General features: G+C 47.4%; 1 protein-coding gene across 1 annotated transcript in view; it reads right to left on the bottom strand.

Moving 5' to 3' along the window:
* ZNF185 (zinc finger protein 185 (LIM domain)) overlaps window positions 1-24,822 on the bottom strand; it is a 56,738-nt gene that overhangs the window by 5,167 nt on the left and 26,749 nt on the right. The window contains exons 17-22 of the mRNA XM_008586588.1: window positions 24,215-24,412; window positions 9,859-10,056; window positions 6,310-6,420; window positions 5,144-5,224; window positions 3,177-3,248; window positions 434-536 (exon numbers count right to left, since the gene is read on the bottom strand). Of these exons, the coding sequence (XP_008584810.1) occupies window positions 434-536; window positions 3,177-3,248; window positions 5,144-5,224; window positions 6,310-6,420; window positions 9,859-10,056; window positions 24,215-24,412 (763 nt within the window). The remainder of the gene's footprint in view (window positions 1-433; window positions 537-3,176; window positions 3,249-5,143; window positions 5,225-6,309; window positions 6,421-9,858; window positions 10,057-24,214; window positions 24,413-24,822) is intronic.

Here is a 24,822-nt window from a genome sequence, read left to right as displayed (position 1 = left end):
AGCAGCCAGAGGAATTCCTTAGAAAAGCATGAATCAAATCTTGTCACTCTCCCACTCAAACCCTCTAGTAGGTTCCAACTGCATTTCAAATAAAATACAGAGTCTGTGTTCTCTAAGGCCTACAGCTATTTCTTTCCTAGCACCTGCTCCCTCACTCAGGCCGCTGTAGCCACGTGAGCTAGAACACTCTGCGCGTCTGCCCTAGGGCCTTTGCACTTAGTCCTCTGCTGGCAACAGTCTTTCCCCAGAAGACCACTTTTGTGTCCCCTACAGTACTGAGCACATGAAATCACCAACACCCATTCACTCTCTTGGACTTGGGAGCTCCCCGTTTTGCAAAGCCTCTGAGATTGTGCACAGCAATATATGGGGATCAAGCCTTTTCCACATTCTCTACAGAATGCTGTCAGCAGCACTGCCCCATCTTCCTTACCTTGAAGCAATATTCGTGGCAGCAGATGCCAAGATGTTCTAGGGTAATCTTTGGACAGTCTCGGATCTCACAGTTGCAGTAAGTACAGATTCCTTTACTTATTCTGCGAGATGAAAAACAAGAACCCGGTGGTCAGGCTGGCATAAAGACCTCTGATGTGATGCAGCCAGGCCTAGGTTTGCTGTTAAGATCCCCAGCCTGCCATCACTTCCTGTGGTGTGCAGTTGGCAGCATAGCCCTGGGCTAGACCAGTTCTCGGTCAGCTATAGACCTTGGCATTATTTCCAAAACCCGGTCAGGTGTCTCTGCCCTACTCACTAGTATGTGTGAACCCTGATATGACCCTTATTCCAGACAGCTTGTGTCTCCCTGCTCCTCTGCCTAGCATACCTGTTGGGGTCTGCTCCCTTCCAGAGCAAGACCAAAGCCTTTTCCTGCAGGAGACATGTCACTGTATGCCCTACCTGGCCCCCTGTCTTGATGGCTCTTCTCTCCATGCCCTAAGCCCCTACACTCTTGTACCCACCCTGCCATTAGTCTGCCTATAGAACTTGTTCAGCTCTCATGCCGAAGTTCTAGATACTGACTTCTAAGTCAAGTATCTTCCCAGTTCCAGGATCCCTGCTTTTGTTCCTGATAGTCACTCTGCTTTTCCTCCTCAGACAGGTGTTGCTGAAAGTGCCTGCTTGCTCTCATCTATAGGCTGAAATTGGGGATGCTTTCTTGCAGAGATTTGGGTCTGCTTCTGACAGGAGCCAGGGGTGGTGCTACCAACCTGAAGCTACTTTAGCCCCTTCGAGGGCCCAGAATTACCATGGGCTTCTTGGATTTGGTTCCACCATCCTGCTGCCAGCTCAGAGCTCACTCTGTGGACAGCAGTGTTGCTAACAGCTCCTGCCCTTGGTGTGTGCTGTTCCTCCCATGTATTTTACTACCACCGGTTCCAGCTCATAGTTATTCTTTGTGCATGCACATGTGTGTTTGTGCATGTGTGTGCACAAGTGAGTGGGGTTATCCCTGGAAAGTCCCCTTCCTTCCCCCAAGCCCAGCAATTGATTAGTAATGATGTGGAATATACTATAAAGCAAATGTTCTTCACAGGGCCTGGTTTCCCAAAGCCTTGCAGTTTCAAATATTGACCTTGCAAAGGACAAGAAATTTTCCTCAGTCTATAAAGTCTCTGGTGTAAGATAAAGAATTCTACCACAGCAAGGTTGCTGGCTCAAAGACAGACAAGTTACTGATTGATATGTAAAGATACTGGGAAATTGCTATAAGAAGGAATGTTTGCTAAGATCAAGCTTTTGTTGGTGGATCACTTAATTGCCTTAATGGAATGTCATCTGACTTGTCTTTACTGAATGTTACCAGCTTCTATTGTTAAACTTGCTAAAACTTTAACCACACCTATGTCTCTTCCTGTAACTTCCTGGGCTAAAGAAAAAATGCAGGAAGAAAACCCCAATTTGGGGTTAATTTCCCAAGGAAGGAATGCCTCTCGCTTGAGGATTCTGGGGAAGTTAACCACTTTGGGGCTTCTCACTGCTCAGAAGAGACGAGCTTTGAGTAATTCTTTGTGGCTCCGTCACCCAGGGGAAGTGGGGTGACAAATCTGTGGGGGGCAAAGCAACAAGTAATGTTTGATTCTGGATGTAGTAGCTGTGCAGTGGATGCCTCATTTCATTTGCTCCTCCATAACTGGGTAACTCTCAGGTTTCTGATAAACCTGCCTTTCTCTGCTAAAACTTCACCTGGTGATGTGACTCATCAAGTGATCTGCGGCTGCACAGGATCCAGGTATCTGGCTGCTTCTTCAACCATAATGGAGGGGACTTCTTAGCCCCCAGCTGCTCACCTGCCCCTATACCTGTTTGCCTTTGGGGCCTGGTAGAATTCCATTCATCTTAACTCTCACTTCCTTTTTCTCCCTAATTGAGCCTTGGCCTCTGAATGTCATCCACAGAAATTTAGATCTCTCAGCACATGAGAAGCCAAATGGCAAAGTAAAAGCATCCTTAATCTAGGAATAGTCAGGGCCCCGGGTTTTAGTCCTGGCTCTGCTACTGACTCACTTAAGGCATGTTGCGTATTCTATCCAGTCCTGTTTCCTTCAATGTAATCTGAGTGAATTCAATCTCTAAGACTCTTTTCTGTCCTAGTTCAAGAATTTTAAAATAGGACTTCCTTATCATTAAGACCATCCCTGTGACTGTGCTGTCATATAGTGACAGCTCTCACAACCACTGAATGAGCTGCTCTTTGCCCCTTCATTCAATTCATGGCTCCACACCACTGTGCATTCTTACTTCTGTGCCTCTTTTCTGGCTTTTGATGACAGCAGTCCAATTTTCTTCATTTTCCACTCACCATTCTCTTTTGTAGTTGCTTTTTATTTTTACTTCTGGTTAGATTTGCAAGTTAGGTGATCAGTTAGGTTCTAATCCACAGGGCCTGTCCTGGTGACATAAGCCCCCTGGGCTTTCAGATACCACCACTTTCCTTTTCAGTAGCCTTTTGTGTACACCCTCTGGCCTTAGCAGGGCTCAAAAGCTTTAGCTGCCATAAGCGTGACATCCCGATAAAGGAATCGCCACCCTACATAGTGTCCTGTACCATATAACAGATATGCAACAGATTGGCAGCTGCAAAGCAGGAGATAAAAGCAAACAGACTTGGCATGGAAATCTTCCCCAGGTGCTTCTCCTCTGTAGAACTGTGAGCTCCCTGGTAAGAAAGTACATACCTCTCAGAGTATGGAGTGCTGTCATATGGGTTTTTTTTCTCCATGTCAAATGAGTCCTCAGTGCTGCTGACACTGCAGGGAGTTTGATGGGAGAGAGGAAAGCAGAAGATGGGAGCCAGATCACTACCACCAGTCATGCGTGGGGGACACTTTTCTGATGAGCCCTGTGGCCACAACTTGAGACACAATTCTACACTGCCAGCCATCACCCATGACCCTGAGTGGCACCTGGTGCCATGGGGGCTGATGCCAACAGGGCATAATGCTCTTGGAGAAGAGCCCTTCCATGGGGGGGTGGGGCAAAGAAGACCCATCGTGTTGAGGGATATGACAAGTGTGAAGTGGTTGGGATTCTTAAGGCTGCGTAGACTGGGAGGACCCTCAGTTCCACTGACCACTCACAGCAGAAATGAGACATTGGGGATGAGAAAAACAAGATGGAAATGTTCTAACATAATACTTGTGCTTGAGTTACAGGGTGAAATTAGGAGTGTGGTGAGTATTCTTTCCTTTTTGTACCTTCATTTTCAGTAATATTGCCTTTTATAATAAAAACTGATGGTTAAAAAAATATTGACTCGGTAGCTGTCAGTTCTGGGCCAGCCATTAGTGAAGTTGCTTTTCTCCTTGGATCCAAGTAGTGGCCCCACGGGGTAGTCAGGAAAACTGCTGCCCGCAGGTTACATGACCTGCCTAAGGTCACACTTGGAATAAGGGGTGAGAAAAAAAGTCCACTGGTTTTCATAAGATACAACATTTCGACTAATGTTAAATTCAATTTTAAAATAAACTTAATTGTCAAACTCTAAGAATTAAATTTAATGGAGTGGTGGGACTGGGAGAAGAAAAACCAGGATATGAACACAATTCAGTCAAGTGACTCTCAGAAAGGCAAGGACTAGCTCCTATGGGTGTGCTGGAGGTTTCACATACATTATTTCTAATCTCAAAACCTCCCTGAACAAAGCTAGAGAAACAGAAAATAGATGAGTAGTTGCCAGGGGCTGGGGTGTGGTGGTGTGGGTGGTTTGCTGATGGGTCTGGGGTTTATTATGGGAGTGATAAAAATGTCTGGAATTGGATAATGGTGATGTTTGCACAACTCTGTGAATATACCCCCCCCAAAAAAACCCAAATAAACCAAAACTGGATTACACACTCTAAAGGGTGAATTTTACCTCAATAAAGCTGTTGAGAAAAAGCACCCTAAGAGGTTACAGATGAGGAAACCGAGGCTCACAAAGACTGAGCATCTTGCCCCAAATGACCCAACCAGTGGAGGCTGAACTGGGGCTTGAACTTGAACCATGTTCGTCATTCCACAGCACCAGTGAAAGCCCACCTGGAAGCCCGAGAGGCCCAATCCTGAAATAAGGCCAGGAAATTCCTCTACGTTACTAAAATCATTGCCTCAGCAATGGGATGACATGTCATAAAAAAAATCCCCTAAGGGACCCCCACCTCAGTGTGGGTAGGTGGTAGCACACTGAGGTGACATGGAGGTACCCTTCCATACAGCAGCAGGAAGCAAGCAGAGGATGAGATGACCAGTGGAAAGTTACACACATATATCAGGAACTGCAGTCACACATGTGTTCACATGGGGCAGGCTGGCATGACAGAAAGAGCACGGGAGTAAGGAGAGAAGCCTTGGGATCTGGGGTGGCGTGGGACTAACTAGATGGTTCCTTAGCACCCTATCAGCTCTGTAAGGACAGATGCTCTCAGGATTTAACAAAAGCAATCAACAAAGACAGGCAGAAAGGACGGCACTAGGAATGGGCTGCAGGAGCAATTAACTGTAAAGACACCCAGTAAAGTGTTCTACCTAACTCATCCGACTGATTACCCAGAAGCTACTGTGGGCCACGCCCTGGACGAGGCACAGGGCATGCAGAAATAGGACACCATGGGACGTGACATGAGGAGAAGGCCATGACATGGAAGGATCCAGGACTCGCTTTTACCTGCCATAGCGTGAAGATGCCAGCTTCCCAGAAGGCAATTCGCTAGCATTCGTGTACTCCTTCACGAAGAGAACCCCTTTGCTGCAGAAGGAGAATAGCAGAACAGAAAGAAGTATACCATACAATTCCAAGAGACTGGGCCTGGCCCACAGGACTGGTCCAGGGCTGGCGAACCCCAGGTGGCTTGAAGGAAGTGAAAGAGCTCATGGGAAGGCCCAGGCTCCAAGGGCAGCAGCAGGAAGGGGTTGCTGGGCTGCTGACACTGTTGTGTGCTTGAGCTAAAATCCCAGCTCGGGGGTTCAGCCTGTGTTTAGAATGAGAGCCCTAGAAGGAGACTCCCTGCAAGCAGTGGCAATGTGCCATCCTCTTTCATGCAGACCTCAATGTCACCACACTCTCCCTAGACTTCTGGGCTTCTGCTCTTCAGCCCAGTGGCCTTCCCACCCCTCCTCTCTAGCTACACCTTCTTTCCCCTCTACCCACGACCAGGATATCCTCAAAGCCTTAGTGCTAGACTGCTGGTCCTTGCCACCCAGTGCTTTCACCGGGTGAAAAATCTCTATCTCAAATCTAACCTCTCCCTTCTCACCCCTGGAGTTCCAGAGGCCTAGAAGTCACCTTATCCTGGACAGGCACCTGGCAGCACTGGAAACAAGGTCTGGCCTCATGCTGGGCTTAGCATGGTCCTGAAGGTGGCCCCCACTGCCGTGTTGCACACTCCAGCCTGCTGGCCAGATGGCAACAGGGGCTGCCTCTGATCCCGCCTCAACACGCATACCTTACTTAGTGGCTTTCTTGAAATGTCACCCCTTCCTGCACTCTAAGAGGCACCTTCCCAGGTATGTTTCACAGATGGCAGAGCCCAGCTGCTGGCTGCATACCAACATCCACTAACACCACAGGAAGTGCCACCTCAGCTTCTTACTGGAGAGGTAGAAGGGGATGTGGGTGTCATGGGACCATGCTCAAGCCCGCAAATAGGAGTTGATATTGGGGAACTAAGACTACACCATGTGGCCCTTTGGCCAATGTGCTGCTGGGAATTGGGGGAGGCACTAGAGGGGAAGCGACATGGAACTAAAGTTGAGTCCTTTACCTCCAAGGAGGAAATGGGGAACCCCCATGCCCTGAGAACATCTCCCAGATTGCTAGGTGTCCCTTCTTACATGGTCGAGCTGGAGTCCAGTTCACTTGGCGGGGCTGGAATATAAATGTGGGGATGCTCAGAAGCAGCAGTGACGGCAACAGTGACCATGCAGCTTGAAGGGCTTCTCGCCCTGAAAGAAAGGGACAGCGGGGGAGTGTGTCAATACCAAGAGCTGACATCTTCCAGGGTCAAACAGGGTTTGCTGGGGCTAATCTTGAGACTGCCGCATCAAGGGGTTTAAAAGAATGCTGGTGTTTTTGAAACAAAGCTTATAAATCACTGAGCTGTTGTGTGTGAAGGCTCTTCAGAGACCAACAAATAGAACTTCTTTACAAATGAAAAAACCCAGGGTAGGTGGGTTAAGGCATGGCCCAGGTCATACCATGGCCCCAACTTTCCACTCTCCATTCAGAACTTCTGACTGCAGTATTGGCCTTGGCCTTTGTGAATCCCTCACTTAGAGTGGAGTTGTGGAGCTACCAGGCATGTGACGATCAGGAGAGAGCAGAAGGGGAAGATACAGCCCAGCTCACCTCTTCACTGGATGGGAGTGTCCCTACTAGGGTTAGCAACCCCTGCCCCCATCCTGCAGAGAACTCTCCAAGGCAGAGGAGGGCAGGAGGCCAAATGGGTTTAGGTATCGATAAGAAGGAAAATTAGAAACGCCTCATTCTGGAAGGCACCTGCCACTAGCAGAGGCAGGAAACGGACAGGTGTCAGGTGCCTTCCAACTAACGTCTGTCCCCATCCCCCACCAGGGGTCGGGGGCCAGTGCTGTAGGTGCACACTGCCTGGGACTGATTTTGGCTTCTCTCCAACATGCTGCCACTCAGACTGCATTCTGTATATAGCTGCCTCATTCTGGCCCAGGTCCTGGGGTATCACCACCTTGCCAGAAAATCCAGTGCCCAAAACCTCAACTAGTTTTACAGTGGGGAGGGGGAAGAACTCCCATGATTTAGTGCCTGCCTAGCTCTCCTGCCTCATAGTCTCAAACTACATCATGTGCAACCACAGCTCAAGCTGTGCTATTCAGCACGGAATTCCCCTGGACATGCCAGGCTCTCGCACTCCATTAAAGATAACATCACCTCTTCCTCTGGGAAGCCCTCCTGGGAGGGCCTGCCCTCCCACCGCCAGCTGCGTGAAACACCCTGCCTCAAAGCACCCAATCAGCCTGTGCCTATTCCTACATCACCCTATAACAGAGAAATGCACCATGGAGACTGAAGGTAGACTGGATGGGAGAGGAAGCCCCATGGGAGGCTAGACAGACAGATGGGAGATAAAATGCAAAGCCAAAGGGCAAGAAAGAGGATTGATTACAAGAGGGAAACAACTAGCAAGTGTCTGGTAACCTGTGAGCCATGTCCTGCAGAACTGAAGGGGCAAGGTAAAAAACAAATCCCATGGGGATCCCCTCAGGATTCCAATGCTCCCCATCTTTCGTAGAGTAAAATCCCGCCTCCCAATGGTCTCTGCTCTTACAAAATCCTATGAAGCCCCAGTCCTGTCCCTGCTCACCTCACTTTGTACCCTCTTTCAGGCCCTCCTCCCCCTCTTCCTCGCCCACATTGCTCCTTCCCAGGTTCTCTGCAAGGCAGACTCCTCCAGGTGTTTCAGGTCTCAGCTGAACTGTCCCCTCCTCAACGGAAAATCTTCCCCTGACAGCCTAGCTACGACACCCTCTGCCCTGGCTCCTCCCCACCAGAGCACCCAGTTTCTTTCTTTTCTGGGCTTATCACAAATGCAGAAGCAGTATGCATATCGCAGTGATTAACAGCAGAGGTTTGGGGCTCTGAATGTCTGGGTTCTAATGCCTGTTAGGCCACTTCCTGGCTGCACAACTGTCAGCAAAGTACTTAAACTCCATCTGCCTCAGTTTCTCATCTATAGAATGGAGATAATAACAGTACATCCCTCATAGGATTGGTTATTCCCAAATTCATGGTCGCTTTAGGGAAATATCTCTGGGAAGCAGAAAGCTCCCAAAAGGAAAGCAAGCCTTCCTTCAACCTCATTGAGTGTGGCTCCAGGAGGTGATAAAGGAAAGGCCTGTGGCCTCACACAGAAAAGGACCAGAGGGACACCAAGGCCGACTGCTGGCATGCATCCCACCTGTCACGTTTGAGAGACCTGAGCCAGGCTTAGGAATACAATAGGTCAGAAAACGCCTTCTTTGCTGAGTTCTTCAGTAAGATGAAGCTAGAACAGCTCTCTGCTCTCCCTATTACTGGAGCCACCAAATCAAAGCAACGAACTGTGTGGGAGGGTGATGGCAGAGCTAGAATACTGGACTGGCGGAGGCAACACTGGGAGTTGGTCAAGGAAATGATTTGGAACCGAGATATATACAGTGGCCAGATGTCAGAGCAAGGCAGTGGGTCAAAATCAGGTAAGGGGACAGGAAAATAGCCACAAAGCACCCAAAATAAGGAAATCTTGAGAAGAAGGCAAGCCCTGCCTCAGATCAGAAGCTTCTACTACCCATCCTGCTGGTGTAGGAATCAACAGATGGGTTCCTAGGGACCAAAGCTAGATGTGGGAGCCAGAAAGTTCTATTACAGAGATAGCAATAAAGTTCATCTGCCAGGAATGGAAACAATGTCATCAAATCATGACACTCTTTCCTGCCTTCTATGTCCTGCTCACACAGAGAGCTAAGAAGCCCTTCCAAAGACCACACTCCATCTGATCCAACAACTCCAACTTTCCATGGATTTTTGGAAATGAGAATTGACAGAATGTTTTAGAATGGTGTATAGTCTGCTGCTAGACTGATTGTAAAAACTCGGTCATTTTCAAATGTGGAGAAGTATTCTACAAGTTACCTAGGTTGTTAAAATTGGAAAGTTCTCACCGCTACTGCAAGCATTGTGATTTGGTGTTGACAGGTACTGCTCTACAGACCAGGAGCCAGAAAACTACCATTCTGGGAGACCTGAGCTGCTCACAGGGAAGTACATCAACGGGCTAGCACTGTCTGTCCCCTACTGCTCTGTTCCTCCTTGGTCCTAGGATTTTCTCAGGAAACTCACAGCGAAAGTCTTCAAGCCACTGCTGCCGGCCTCTTGCAACCACTTCACAACCCTAGGCCACCATTGTGGAGGTGAGTTATTGCCAAAAATGCTGCCCTTGCACAGTCCACCTGGTGGTGGTGGCAGTGGAAGAGCTCATCCAACAGTAGCCTTTACTTCTGCCAGTGAATTCAATCCACATCAGGGCACACCTTCCTCAGAGACTTTCCATCTCCATGAATGGCAAAAGCATCCCATATCCCTCCCTCAACCCAGGTTTTCCAGTTCCAACTGGCTGTCAGATAACATGGTTCTCTGAGCACCTTCTCTGTGCCAGACTTGGTCTAACAGATTTCATGCTATGGCTTGAAGCTGAAACCACAGAGATCTATCCCTGCTATGCTCATTTCTGATCTGCTTCTCTCTGGCTCCTAGCCACTCGCACCTGCAGAGGATAACTGGCATGCCTAGCGTGTGTCTGTCCTGGACTGTGGCCCCTGAGAAAACTGCTGGCTCTGGCAGGCAGGAGCCCAGTGCAGCTTGAACCTTACCTGCCAGCACAGCATTCCAGGTCGATGAGTTGCTCAGGTCCACTGGGGCTGCTCCACTGCTCTGGGGTGCTGGGATCTGCAGGTTGCTGAGTGGGTACAGCTGGGTCTCCTGGGCTACCTCTGGGTTCTCCAGGCCTTTCCTGCCAGGCCTCCCCGACCTTGGTGGCCACATTCTTCTCCTCATGATCAGCCGAGTCACTGAGGAAGAATGGACATCCTTATGAAGTGAGTGCCATGGACTAGGCCTCGCTCACCCACTGCAGCTGGCTGTCACCTCCCACGGACGTGGAGGGGATCATCTCTTGGAGGGTGGGTTAGAGAGGAGCCAGGCACAGCCTGCACCCCGGGGAGCAGGCAGGCTCCTCCTCGAGAGGATCCCAGCACCACTGCGCCCTTGTCGCGGACAAAGGCGAAGTACACCTGATAACTTCAATGAGATGTTGAAAGACAAAGTCTCCTAGCTGGAAACACACTAGGATTACTGTCCTCCTCCCTGTGCCATCTCTTCTTTCTCCAGTCCTTCCCCGCCTCCAGCCCATCTTCCCCCTCTAAAAAGACCTAAGCCGTCCAGTGTTCTCCCCAGACCACGGTGCCTCAGGAAGACCTGTGTACGCAGTCAGGCACCGAGGCGCTAGTGAGGTTGACAGCGGGGCCCGACGCGCTCTGGAGATTCCCGAACGGGCTGTGGGTCCAGAGAGAGGGAAAGGCTAAGAAAACCCTAAGTTTCAAGGGCGGGGCCAAGAGAAGAGGCCCGGGCCCATTTGTGGTCCTCGCGTGCCACCTGCCGGCCGGCGCGTGAAATGCCGCAGAGGCAGCCCTGCCAAGGCCGAGCTCGCTCGGGCCAGCCATTTTCTCTATTGACGGCCTCATTTCCCGGCAGGCACCGCGGCCTGAGCCCGCGAGCGCAGGAAATGGCGGCGCGCGCAGGCGCACTCACCACGGCTGCACGCCGAGCTGAGCGAGCACGAGCCGGGCGAATACGCGCGCAGGCACACACGTGGTGGTGTGGCCGCTTTGTTTTCACCGCGGGGACTGCCGCGTCATCTTTACTGCGAAGCAGTCAGTGCTGTTATCGCAAAGAAGTGGCATTTGCATCCCTTTTCCAGAGACGAACAAGTTGAGGTGAGTCTCTGCTTGCAGCTAATAACAGTGAGGATGGAACTTCGACCCCACCGTGGCTCAACCTCATCACGTGACGGCCGCTACACTTATAGCGTCATTAAGTCTACGGATGAGGGTGGAATGGAAGCAGGGGCGAGAGCGCAACGCTTAAACGTCTTGCTTAAAGCCACTACAGACGGCGGCCCCGTGGCGCACTCGGGAGAGTGCGGCGCTCCAGCGCCGAGGCCGCGGGTTCGGATCCCATATGGGGACGGCCGGTGCGCTCACTGGCTGAGCGTGGTGCAGAATCCCCTTACCGGTCAAAAAAAATTAAAATAAAAAATAAAACAATTACAGGAATTTACCGCAAAGGACAGACAAAATTGACTCAATGTGGTTAAAAGAAACATTCAAATTGCTTAACAGAACCAAATGGCCACAGAGAGGGAAAGGGCAGACACAGGGTAAACGACTGTCAGCCTGCAAGTATGTATCTTACTGTTAGGAAGTTTTCTTTTCTGTAACTAAGCAAGGGCAGCTTGAAAAAATAAGGCCAAATAGCTATAGCTGGGAGTTCTATATTGACATTCAACAAGTCCACCTGGCACCAACCATCCACCCCACCTCCTTCTCTTTCTTGAGGACCCACTGTGGCTCCAATTAGAAAACAAATTCCTGACATTCTCACCCCTCTTCTCCAATAAGAAAGGCCACAACAAAACCAGACGTGACCAGTCTATGGAGCCTGTGCAGTAACACACCTTATGCCCTATAATTACATATATGTTCACTCACCATGCATATACATGGTGTCTCTATAAATATTCATAGCATCCCCCTAAGCTTACTGAATATGCGTGTGAACCTGATATTGAAGGTATAAATACCAGCCTTCCTCCTTTGTCCAGCAGAGTACTTATCTTCAGTCCTGCAGAGAGAGGTCTGTGCTCCCAGACCCGAACATTGCTTCTTTATGGAAAATAAAATCTCCCTGTTCTCTTCAGTGGATCCTGTGGTCCTCTTTTGTTAACACAAACGAAAAAGTCTCTTCCAACTTCAGTACCCCCACCCCGCCCCTGCCACTGCCCTTCCAACAGCCAAGCTCCTTAGAAAGAGCTGTGTACACTCACTCTTGTCACTTTTCCATTCCCTTTTTACCATCAACATTGCACAGAAGCTGTTAGTGCTTCTCAAACTGTGCTCAATTACCTCCCTTCCCTCATCTGTCTGGACCAAAACGTGGTCTTACGGTGCAGCCCCCACAGCATGTGACTTACCACAACAACCGAACTTGTCTCTACCCTGTTCAGCGAGACAAGTCTACTGATCACAGGCTCGGATGTCCTAGCAATGTCGAAGACTATAAACATTTATAAATACTCTCAATTTCTGTACTTGTCATAGGTGATAACAAGCTACTGGTGCGTGTGGGGGGGTGTATGTATGCAGGCTGCTTTATCACACAGATCACTCTGGGGATCATGGTCCTCTAGACATTCCTGCAGCTAAGTCCAGTTAACTTGTACAGTGTTAAGTTTTCATTCCCTGTCTTTTTTCTTCCACCACTGCACACTGGTTGGCCTCCTACTTCTCTGGCAATTCCTCACTATCTCTTTGACAGACTCCTCTTGTTCTGCCCTACCTATTGACAAGGAAAAGTGACATCAACCTACTCAAGGCACCTAAAATGGAGCCCAGATACCATCTCAGCTTGAGCTTCAGGCATGTCCTGACTGAGAACACTCCGAAACTTTTCACTCAGCCACATCACAAAGGTTACGACTTCCTGGATAAACAACTGCCACGAATCTACTGATCAATATTTTCTGCTACTTCCTACTGAACTGGAAGGTCCCTGCCTAAAGTCCACCCTTACGGACACTACTGTTTGACATATACTAGTACTAGCCACAACTTGTGTAACTGTCCCCTCCTTTTCAGTCTTTATCCTGTAAATATCCTGACCCTCTTTTGTCTTGGAGCACATGTCCAAGACTTCTTGAACTTATACCTCCTGGCTCTCAAATGAATCCTCTTTGTTTTATATCTCAGCCAGGTGGTTTACTTTGGTTGACATCATAATATGGGTGCTCCTTTAGGGTTCCAACCTCTGTCTTCTCTTCTCACTTTATATGCTCCCAACATTACCCCTTCCCATGGCTTCAGCTGCCACTGACGTAACAGAGGACTCCCAAATGTCTATATTCAGTCCAGACCTCGCCCCTAAGTTCCAGTCCCACTTGTCTATGTACCTGCCTCCTGGACCTTCCTTCTTACATGTCGCATAGTAATACTACACTCAACATTCCCCAAACATATCTTCTTACACTTCCCTGGGTGAGAGTCTGAGTGAATGGTGACGCCATTTTTTTGAGATGAGAACACAGTGGGAGATGCAGAATTTGTGCATTAATTAATTTGTTTTGTTTATTTGGTTCTTTCTGCCAAGAGATGGTGTGCTGGGGAAGATGGTTTGGACTACTGAGTTTTGGAAGGTGGCAGAAATCCATAAGGAACTATACATAGGTGAGCCTGCTGCTTCTACCAGCTATGTTTCCCCTTGTTCCTTGAGAGTCTTAGCCCAAAAACCCAGGATGTGTTATTGTCTGGAGGATGACCAAGTGTCCACAATTGTCTATTTCTTACCCTCTCCTTTGTCTTGACCAAACATTAGGCAGGCTTCTCTCCTCCCCAAAGGCCCCTGAACTTTGGCTTGCCCCTGTTTAAGCAAGCACTAAAAATACAGAACATGCCACACTTATCGACTTAAACACAAGAATCAGCTGACCACAGGGAGACACATTTCCAGTTAGTGCCATTCAGGTTCACCCTTGCTTGCCCAACTACACCTTAAAAGTAGCTGCTAGCTCTGCTTACCTCTCCTATCAAAAAAAAAAAAGTCATTTTCTGTTTGATTTTGTGATGACTGCAAATCCTGAGGTTGCAAGGTTATTCCTATTGCAATAGTCTTTTAAAATAAAATCTCTCCTTATCTAAGTTCGTATTTGTTTTTATTTGACACTTTTTCTGGTTCCATGACTCAGCTACTTCCCAGTTCTTTTCTGTTTGAGCAAGAAACATCATTGGACAGAAATTATCTTGGCTCTTTTTGAGTGGAGATTTAACCCCCGACTCTTTCTGTTGAGCAGGACTCTTCCCTGGCTCTTTTCAGTTTGAACAAGAATCTTCTTGGACAGTTTTCTGGGCTCTCTTCCAGTGGGGATTTACTCCCTGACTCTCAAGTGGGAAATTCCTGGCTCTTCTGTAAAGCCTTTTGCTTCTCCCGACTCCTTGTCTAGAGATTGCACAAGGCAAGCCCTTGAGCTCTTCAATGAGAATTGCACTGAGAAACCCCTTTTTGGATCCCACACAAGGACTGTGTGCAGAAATTCCTAGTGAGCCTTCTTATCCCACCGGGATCCTTTCTCTACTTGATTCTCCTCTTCCCATGGGTTACTCAGTCTACTGGCTGCCCCTCCTCCTCCTCTGTTGCTGACTATTAGCTCTGCCCCATGGCACTCATTCTGTCCAATGTCTCCAGAAATGGCAATACTTCACAGAGAATCATTTGGAACTTCAATGGCCTCTTCAGGAAACTTGAGATCTCCACAAACTGGCTCCTCTAGGGTTTCTTCCTCTCCATCACCCTCCCCCACCCCTTTACTCCTTTTCATCACCTTGGACCTCCTCTTCAGCTCCCTTGAATCCTTTCACCCATCCCCCTTCAACACCTCTACCTCCTCCAGCCCTTTATCCACCCCCACCCTAACTCCAGCCCCTCAACTGCATATAGTTATCAGAGCTTCAGGACCCCACCCCCATGGAGGGCTCTTCAGGGACTCAGGGACCCCAAAAGCAGCCACCCAAGGCTGAAAAAGCCCACTGGAACCACTTTGGGTATTGTATCCAGTCAGATAAGCTTTGGAGACACCCAGATGTCCGCTTGATGTTTCTTTGGTCTCTCACCCAAAATTCAGTCCACAGCCTCCTTAAGATTACACATCAGGGCAAAAGAAAAATCTGAAAAGTCTCCTCTACAAATATTACTGGAAAGCTTTAGCCTTCTTATTGAGCAGGTAACCTTGACTTGTCCCATCTGCCAGAAACACAATTCTGAGAAAAATACAAAGTGAGGCAAAGATGAGAGCCAATGCTTTTATATAAAACAGTGAGCTTTGTATTTCTGTGCTTCTGTCTGACTCATGGCTGAAAATTTAGAATGAAAGTCACAGGATCTCTGTGTCTGTATGTTTATGTATATATGTATTTTTATATGTGTAATATTTCCCTATCTCCAGATGGTATTACCAAATTAATATACAAAATCCCTTATCCTTTATTCTAATTGACTTAGAGATAGAAGGCACTTACATAAATTAAATATTCCTAAAACTCCCAGAAATTAAGGAAACAACTTATGATACTCCCAACATAAACAAAAAATATTCTTATAAAAACTAACCCAAATGTTTCAAAATTCAAGTTCACAGATTTAGGTAAATCTTTGGCAAACAACTGGTTTAATATTGTTAGTTTAATAAAAAACAACTATGTTGTCTAAGTTATCAGCCTTACATATAATATAAGCACATGTTTTTATTCTACTTGGGTATATTCTTCCCAGACAAAAATAGGTTTACTAGTCAAAAAAGCTAGGATTACATCTCCTAGATGTTTAAGATTATAAGCATATAAATGTGCTTATAAACAAACTGAGTCATTATTCTGGAAAACTTTTTTTTGACAGAAATTGTATTTTATAATATGTCAGCTCAAAGACAGTTTCCAAGATCTGTTCAGTAACTTAAACCTTAGATTTATGCTAAATTAAATTAACTAAATAAATATTCGTTAAATACCTAGATCATTTTTAAGTAAGATAAAATACTTAGTTACTAAACTTAATTTTAAATTTATATACTTTTGCTTATCTTTTATGGTACAGAGAGGCTTTATCTGAATCTGTTAATAAACATGTTAATTTGTCCACACCAAAAAATTACACTTAAAAAATTATGTAACTATAGGGGCCGGCCTGTGGCTCACTCAGGAGAGTGCGGTGCTGATAACACCAAGGCCACGGGTTCGGATCCCTATATAGGGATGGCCGGTTAGCTCACTTGGGAGAGTGTGGTGCTGACAACACCAAGTCAAGGGTTAAGATCCCTTTACCCGTCATCTTTAAAAAAAAAAAAATTATGTAACTATAAAAAGTTATGAGGTGTATATTCATAAGTTTTACTAGTCTGCTACAAAATGCTGGTGTATGACAGTTCAAAATTACTTGGTTTTCTCTATAAAATAGAAGTTATTAATGGTTAGAAACTATAATCAACATACGTAACCTAGACTACTAGAAGTAATAATGGCAAAGGGAAACAACTTTGTATGTAAGAAATGCAAAATATGTTTTCACTTAAAAAAAAAGAACAGTTTTGTCCAAAATTAAAATAACTAATGGTTAAAAAAAATATGAAAGACGAAATGTAAATGGATATTTAAAAAATTATAGAAAGTTAACAGAAAGGAATTTTATTTGTTGTGGATAAAAATAACTAAAATTTAATGAATCTATAAGATTTTTTAAAAAGAGCTGTAGTATCAAATATTATACTGGTGTAAAACTAAAATTTGGTTTTGTCTGTTAAAAGAAAAATTTTTTGGATCACTGGTCTGCTCTTAATTAAAGGTTATAAATGGTCTTTCCTTCCTTCTGAATAATCTACCTAAAAGGTAAAGATTTTATGTTTTATCAAAGTAATGCCCTATCCTTTATGTTAACTTTATCATGTCCTTAATTATTTTTAAAAAGTATTATCAATTTTAAAGAAGCTAAGATTCTTTACAATCATTTTACTTCCTATGTTTACTTTAAAGTTTTTGTCACTTTGATTCAATAGATAACCAAATATTATTTCTCACTAACCCATAATTGTATTTAATCAAATGTTCAAGGCCTCCTGAAAACTGACATTTTGCCTTCCCCCAAATCAAATCTTAAAATATATTTTACACCTATAACTGACATTGGAATTTCCCAGAGCATTCCTGGAAAACCCAAAACGATTTGTTCTTTCACTTTGTAACAAGAAAGGTGCTAAAATTAATTAATTAGGTATATTTAAATATTGTATAAATTGCATCGGAAGCATTGTCAAATCGACAAAAATGTTGAGCCTTCCCCAAATTAATTTTAATGGGTAAATGTTATTAATATAAATATTTCAGAGATTATATAAGATTCCTAGAGATTCGTCAGTGCCCTCACTGCCCATAATATGTTTCTACTTATCGCAGTCCTGATGCTGCTTTGAGTAATGTCAGACAACAATATAGTATTATCAGTCATAATTTCAACTATTTTTTTAAATGTTAACTTGGTCACGATTTTACTTCTTTAATTTTTATCCAGTGTATTCTAGGCCAGTGGTTTTCAATTGGAAATTTACGTCGCCTATCTATGAAATTTTGTTAATACATAGATGTTTAGGACCTTTCCTTCACTGATAATTTGATTTTATTCAGCTCTCAAATCTCATGGTTATAAATATGTTCTTACTACCACTTGTATGTTCTCTCACTGGCTTGAAGATTTCCCTTATATAAAAGGGTCATTGCTACTATGATTGGTAAACTTTTGTTAGAACAAGTATTCCCCACATGGGGAATTCTACTGGTTCTTTCAAGTGACTGAGGAATTTCACTGGTAAAGTCATTCCAACGAGTTCTTCCTTTATCCCCGAAATTATACTGTCCGTATCATCCCCAATCACCTGAAATAACATAACTAATGGAGTATTAGAATTAAAGCTTGATAAACTCATGAAAAATCTCAGTCTCCAATGGCCTAAGGTTTTACTCTTAGCAGTGATTGACCTTTGGTCCTCTCCTGCCGGGTCACAGCAACTGTCGCCATTTGAAATAATAACTAGCTCACCCATGAGAATTCCCTATCCTGTCTGGGCTCTCCAGGATTCTAACCTGGTCAATTCAGACATTCTAAAATACTGACAAGGATTTTTCCTATTCTCCATCCCCTCTCCCTCACAATTTTGTTATCATCTGCATCTCTGCAGGTTCACAACTCTGCTTCTCTCTGCCCTTCCTGGAATCCCAGGCTAGGAATCCGTGTCAACTAGGAAAGTGCACCCAGTGGCTTTCCCTCTGGTGCATGCCCAGACTTGGGCTGAGGGACTGCTTGCTACTACTAGCAGTAAGTGGTTCTTAATCCCCAGACTCACAGAGTCCAAGTGCTGCCCATCAGGTGCCACGGCACAGTTTACCCTTTCTGATGAACCTAGTCTACTGAGATGCCATGCCAGTGACCTGGAAATAGGGAACCCAGCAGGTCTGGAAAGGGGTCTTGTCTACAGCCACACCCCAGAATGTTCCAGGACTTGGACCACTAGGAAGAAGAGAAGAAGGGCACTCGCAGAGTGCTGCTGTTGCCTTGGAAACACAGCACTGTGTGCAAGGGCCTCCACCCAGGCCAGCGTAGGCAGGGCCTCCACCTGAAAGTCAGGCCTTGCTCCAGACACCCTTGTCAGCTAACGTGTTTGAGCACACCGCCTTGGCTCAGCATCTGCGGACTGGGCGCATGCTCAATTGGCCCCAGGCAGCACAACGGCAGGCCGGAAGTACTTCATCCACCACCTGGGCCAGGAGACGTCGCACTTTCCACCAGTCACTTGACCCAGAAATGTGGCTTTCTGAACTGACACTTCCCTCTCTCTCACTGCTCCTCTAAGTCTTATCTGTCGCCCAATTCCGTGTCCATCATATTTATTTTACAGTCCTCTTTGTCCCCATCTCCACAACTGCCACCCTAGTCCAGTGCCATCATCTCTTATGTGAAAGTATGGAACCCCTTCCTAGCTCTCCTCCCTTCCTCTGCTCTGCCTCCTTCCAGTCCACTCTTCTCACTGCCACTAGAGAGACCACTCCAAAGCACCAATCTGACCACATCACTCCCCTGCTTCAAACATTCCTAGCTCCTCTTTGTCCGCCAAGGAAAGTCTAAAGTTTTTTTTTTTTTTCCTTTTTGTCTTTTTTACTGACCGGTAACGGGATCGCAACCCTTGGTGTTGTGCCCGCACTGCGCTCAGCCAGTGAGCGGGAACCGGTCTCCACATGGGATCCGAACCCTCGGCGGGAGCGCCGCCACACTCCCAAGCGGTGCACTCTCCAGTGCGCCACCGGGCCGGCCCTAAAGTTCTTATTATGGCATAAAAATGTGACTCTGCCCATTTGTGTTGGGGGTTCCCAAGACTAGCCCTGGGTTTGGTGATTCACAAGGAGAACTCAGAGGACACAGCACATAGTTGTACTCAGGGATATGGTTTATTACGGTTTATTACAGGGAAAGGATACAAAGCAAAAGCAGGGGGAAAGCACATGAAGCAAAGCTCTGAGGAAGCAAGGCACTAGCTTCCAGAGTTCTCTCCCAGTGGGTCACACAGGACACACTTAATTCCCCCAGCAGTGAGTTGTGACAACACATGTGAAATGTCATCAACCAGGGACGCTCATAAGAGGCTCAGAGTGCAAGGGTTTTATTGGGGGCTGGTCACGAAGGCACACTCTGTGGAAGATGTGCGAAAAGCCCAGGCTCCCAGAGGTAAGCAGGTGTTCAGCATAAACCACATTGTTTATGCAGATGATGTAGGCACAGTCAGTCTTATCTCTTCTCATTTAGAGAAAGTTCCGTATTGAAGTAGAGAACAGTTTACTTTTCAAGTTCCTGAAGCCCACCCAGGGCCCAATCTGTCCTTCCAGGGATAGTAATCTCAGGGCAGCTATGTTAACATTTTTCCGCACATCGTTTGTCCAACATCAACTCATCCACTCCTTCTCACCGTACACTGTAGCCATATCAAACCACAGGGTACTCTGCAAGCATATCACACTGTCACCTGTCTACTTTAGCACAGGAGACTCACTACACCTTCTGCACACCTCCTTCACCACTAGCAAACTGCTTTTTCAAGAAGATCTCCTGTCACTTCTGTGCAGCATTCCCTGATTCCACCAGGGCTAGCCAACTTAGCTGCTCCTTCCTGTATGCTCCCATTGTGTCTTAGCAAAACTCCAGGTCAGCACTTCCCACTGTCAAGGGCTGTGACCTCCTTGAGGGCAAGGACCAAGTCTTATTTATTGGTATCCCTAGTGCTTAGCACGTAGCATGGCACAGGTAGTCACTAAGTACAATTTGGTTTGATTATGGAATGTGTGGCTTATTAATTCACAGGAAAAATCAAGGTGCACACGTTTTTCCGCTCACTCTTTCCCCTGCCTTCTCACCTACATCTGTCTCAGAAACAGTCTCCTCCTCCTTTACCAAGGCTCTAGGACCCCACCACGGCCTCAATGACCCTTCTCCTTCCGGCTTGCTCACTTCTCTTTGAACAGGAACTCTCCTTATCCTGTGTGTATTTCTTCCCCTGGGCACATGAACATGCCCACATTGCTCCCCCGCGTAGGAAACCCTCCACATTGTCCTAGAGCTGTGGTTATCCACTCACCCCTGCCACATCCATCACTCCCTTCTCAATGCACCATGACCCAACCACAGCCTTTCCCACCCACAGCCTGCTGCCCTCAAAGCAGTTGTGAGTTCCACAGCGCCAAGTCTGATGGGCCTATTTCAGGGCCCTCTGCAAACAGGAAAGTTAGCTCAGCCTGGCTTGATTTCCATGACTGCACTCTTTCCTGATTCTTCCATTTATCTATTATTTTTCTTCTCAGTACCTCTTCACAGCTCCTTTTCCTTCTCAAGACCCTTTGATATTATTTTCCAGAATCCTGGCCCATATGCTTTTGCTTAAAACTCTTATTTTACCCCTTTTTATTTTATGAACTCAGGACTTCAGGGGGGTGATAATTTCATTTGTTTTTCTTTTTCAGACAGAAGAAGAGCATGAAATGGAGATAAATGTCAGCTGATGAAGCAGGTAGCTTTAGATGTCCAGCCCATAAGGAAGGCTCTGTGTCCCTGAACCACAGGGCCTTACCCAGCTGGCCCTGAGAGCTCGTGTAAAGGGGCAGAGACTGCATGCTTCGTGCACAGTAGCTTCCCAAGGCATGCCCCAGGCAGCCTCATCAACTCCTCTCAGTTCCAACCTGTGAGCCTCAGGTCAGATCCTCGCTCAACTCCAGTCCTGTGTACCTAATAGCCTACTGGGTATCGCTACCTGGATCCCATGTGGGCACTTCACCCTCAGCATGGCTCCATAGCCTTATCATATCTTTGCAGTGCAACACCCCCCACCTCCTTGCCACAATCTAGTTCCTGTCACCACCCACCCAGTCGCCCAGCCCTGAAATCTGGGGAACAGCCTTGGCTACCACTTTTCCTTCACCATTACCTTTAAGCCAACACCACCTGTAGCTGCATTTCAGCCTAAGTAAACTGGTCTCCTGCTTTGTTTTGCTGTACACCTCCCAGCTGATCTTCCTACAACTCAAGTCTGGCCATAACACTCACATGCATGAACACCACCAGTGGCCCCTGAGACCCTCAGGATGTGGTCACACTCCTCAGCCAAGGAGCAGGTACCTGCCCAGCCCTCTCTCGGTGCTTCCTGCCAAGACACCATTTAACCCTCCTTCACTGCAGCCACCCTGACTCCACATTCTCTTCGCACCTACACTTCTGCAAGCCCCCCCCCCAGTTTCCTCTACCTGGAATGCTTTCTCCACCATATCCATCTGGCAAAATCTTTCTCAGCTTTCCAAATGCAGCTCCAATCTCACCTACCTGTAAAGGAAGCCTTTCCTGACACTGCCCCTCTCTGCCCCCCCACCCCAAAAGAAGAAACCAGAACCAGTTACCTCCTCCTTCACCTACAGGCTGCACTTTTTAAACCCTCTCACTACATGGAACAATGACCAGTGTAGGAAGCCATGTGATGTGACAGGAAGTCCAAAGTTATTCGCTCAGCGTGTTTGGACTGGGCCCCTACAAGGCCTGGGGCCAAAAAGTCAAAGATGGGTTGGATATTCTTAAGTGAGAAAATATGTTATGTAACAGGTGAGTCTGACCCTAAAAATAACCTCCTATGGAACTATAGTCAACCCTTGAATGTCACGGGTTTGAACTGCACAGGTCCACCTATACGCAGAAGCCATGTAAAAGGAGGGCCAATTTTTCTTCTGTGCAGGTTCCACAAGGCCAACTATTTAAAGTACTTAATAAGGTGTGTAAATGTAGAAACCCCCCACACACCTGTGTGTGCATTACAGAACTAACTCTGTTTTCCCTTTATAACTAGCCCTTAATGATTAACTGAGATTGTCACAAAAGCAGCTGTCCATCATGCTTGAAGACTCTACATCCTGTCTCCCCTATACATTTACCTACATAAACCCCAGCCCTCGGTTGATGGGGAGGCAGTTGGGACTTTACTCTCTGTCTCCTGGTCAACATCTTCCAAAATAAAAAGGCTTTCAAGTTCTGCCTGGCTGGTGCGATTGGTGACGCCGTATAGCTGTGAGCACGCAGACCTACACGGGCTGGGGATCCACCTGACTAAGTTGGCCTCTCACACAATGGCTGACAGTCAAGCAGAATCCCATGGGATTCACTCGTTACCACTTAAGTTACTTAACTACTCTTTTTTCTTCATTTTTATTTATTTTTGTATCTAAGTTACTTAACTACTGAAGTAATGACATGGGGAAAGTTATACTCAGATTTCTGACTGCACGGGAAGTCGGTGCCCAATCCTCTCATTATTCAAGTGTCAACTGTAATTATGGAATGTCTATGGTATAAGAAGCTCCAGAACCATGAGGGCGGATCAGTATTTTTATTTTATCCCTGCAAGAGGAGCCACAGGCACCACCTACTGCACACAGCAGACTCCTTGCTACACTCCACCATGGCCTGCCTGTCTTTTGGGGTGGTGAGAGTACTGGCTCTCTCCTTCTAGCATTGCTGCCTTGTGTAAAGAAATTCTTTGCTTTGATCTGCAGAAGGGGTATATGCTTTCGTGTGCACTCCTGGAAATCAATGAGCTGTTGACATGTTGGTGGCTGCGTGGGACATGTAGTATTGGGGCCAGCAGGCTAGATGCCTTCAGGAAAGCCTTCACTTAAAAACCTCAGCCCCACACCACACAGTCACCTCCAGTCATGGTCATGCTTGCCCTCTCACTCGTGCACATGGGCACACACCAACACATTGCCAGTCACATCCCCTGTTGTGCTCTCTTGGGCCCACTGACACACGCTCTCTTCCATTCACTCTGACCTTCTTTCTGTGCTTCACCCTGTCACTCTGTTTCACTTTTATTCTCTCTTTTAATTCGCTCTCTCATGCTGTCATTGTCTGACATCACCATTTTACACACACAACAACCCTCACCCTACCTGGGACCCCAACCTGTAGTACAGATGTACTCCGGGAGACAGCCTTCACTCCTGCTCCATGCATTTGGAATTAGACAGGACTTCTTACACCTGGGGACAGACACCTTCTCCTGTCATACCTGCATATCAGCTCCTTGAGCCACAGGAATCCTATTGATACTGCTCCAGGCCCAGGGAATCACTACCATGATCCCGTTCACAGAGCAGGAGCCCGAGCACCTGGGTGTGCAATGTGCCAGGCATTGGCATGGGTGTGTAGCGGTTCCCACCTGGACTGTTGCCCCTGACCACACCACACAGTCACCTCCAGTCATGGTCATGCTTGCCCTCTCACTCGTGCACATGGGCACACACCAACACATTGCCAGTCACATCCCCTGTTGTGCTCTCTTGGGCCCACTGACACACGCTCTCTTCCATTCACTCTGACCTTCTTTCTGTGCTTCACCCTGTCACTCTGTTTCACTTTTATTCTCTCTTTTAATTCGCTCTCTCATGCTGTCATTGTCTGACATCACCATTTTACACACACAACAACCCTCACCCTACCTGGGACCCCAACCTGTAGTACAGATGTACTCCGGGAGACAGCCTTCACTCCTGCTCCATGCATTTGGAATTAGACAGGACTTCTTACACCTGGGGACAGACACCTTCTCCTGTCATACCTGCATATCAGCTCCTTGAGCCACAGGAATCCTATTGATACTGCTCCAGGCCCAGGGAATCACTACCATGATCCCGTTCACAGAGCAGGAGCCCGAGCACCTGGGTGTGCAATGTGCCAGGCATTGGCATGGGTGTGTAGCGGTTCCCACCTGGACTGTTGCCCCTGACAAAACTGCTGGCTCTAGCAGGCAGGAGCCCAGGGCAGCTTGAACCTTACCTGCCAGCACAGCATTCCAGGTCGATGAGTTGCTCAGGTCCACTGGGGCTGCTCCGCTGCTCTGGGGTGCTGGGATCTGCAGGTTGCTGAGTGGGTACAGCTGGGTCTCCTGGGCTACCTCTGGGTTCTCCAGGCCTTTCCTGCCAGGCCTCCCCGACCTTGGTGGCCACATTCTTCTCCTCATGATCAGCCGAGTCACTGAGGAAGAATGGACATCCTTATGAAGTGAGTGCCATGGACTAGGCCTCGCTCACCCACTGCAGCTGGCTGTCACCTCCCACGGACGTGGAGGGGATCATCTCTTGGAGGGTGGGTTAGAGAGGAGCCAGGCACAGCCTGCACCCCGGGGAGCAGGCAGGCTCCTCCTTGAGGACCCCAGCACCACTGCGCCCTTCTGGCTGACAAAGGCGACCTCCATGTGCAGTAGATGAAGCCAAAGCCTCCAATGCTTTTGCCACCCCTGAATTCAGCAAGGAGGGAGTGGCTTCTCCAGCTGTCCCAAGGAGCGAGCTCTTTGCGGGGGGGGGGGGGGGGGGTTCTCCCCGGGGGCCAAACAACACCGCTCCCTCCTCCCCCACACCGGGCCCCCCCCCCCCCCCCCCCCCCCC

The sequence above is a fragment of the Galeopterus variegatus genome, unplaced genomic scaffold, assembly GCF_000696425.1.
Source record: "Galeopterus variegatus unplaced genomic scaffold, G_variegatus-3.0.2 Scaffold4033, whole genome shotgun sequence".
Classification (NCBI taxonomy): Eukaryota; Metazoa; Chordata; class Mammalia; order Dermoptera; family Cynocephalidae; genus Galeopterus; species Galeopterus variegatus.
The sequence above is the reverse complement of the archived record's forward strand: the minus strand, read 5'-3'. Positions and strand labels throughout refer to the sequence as shown.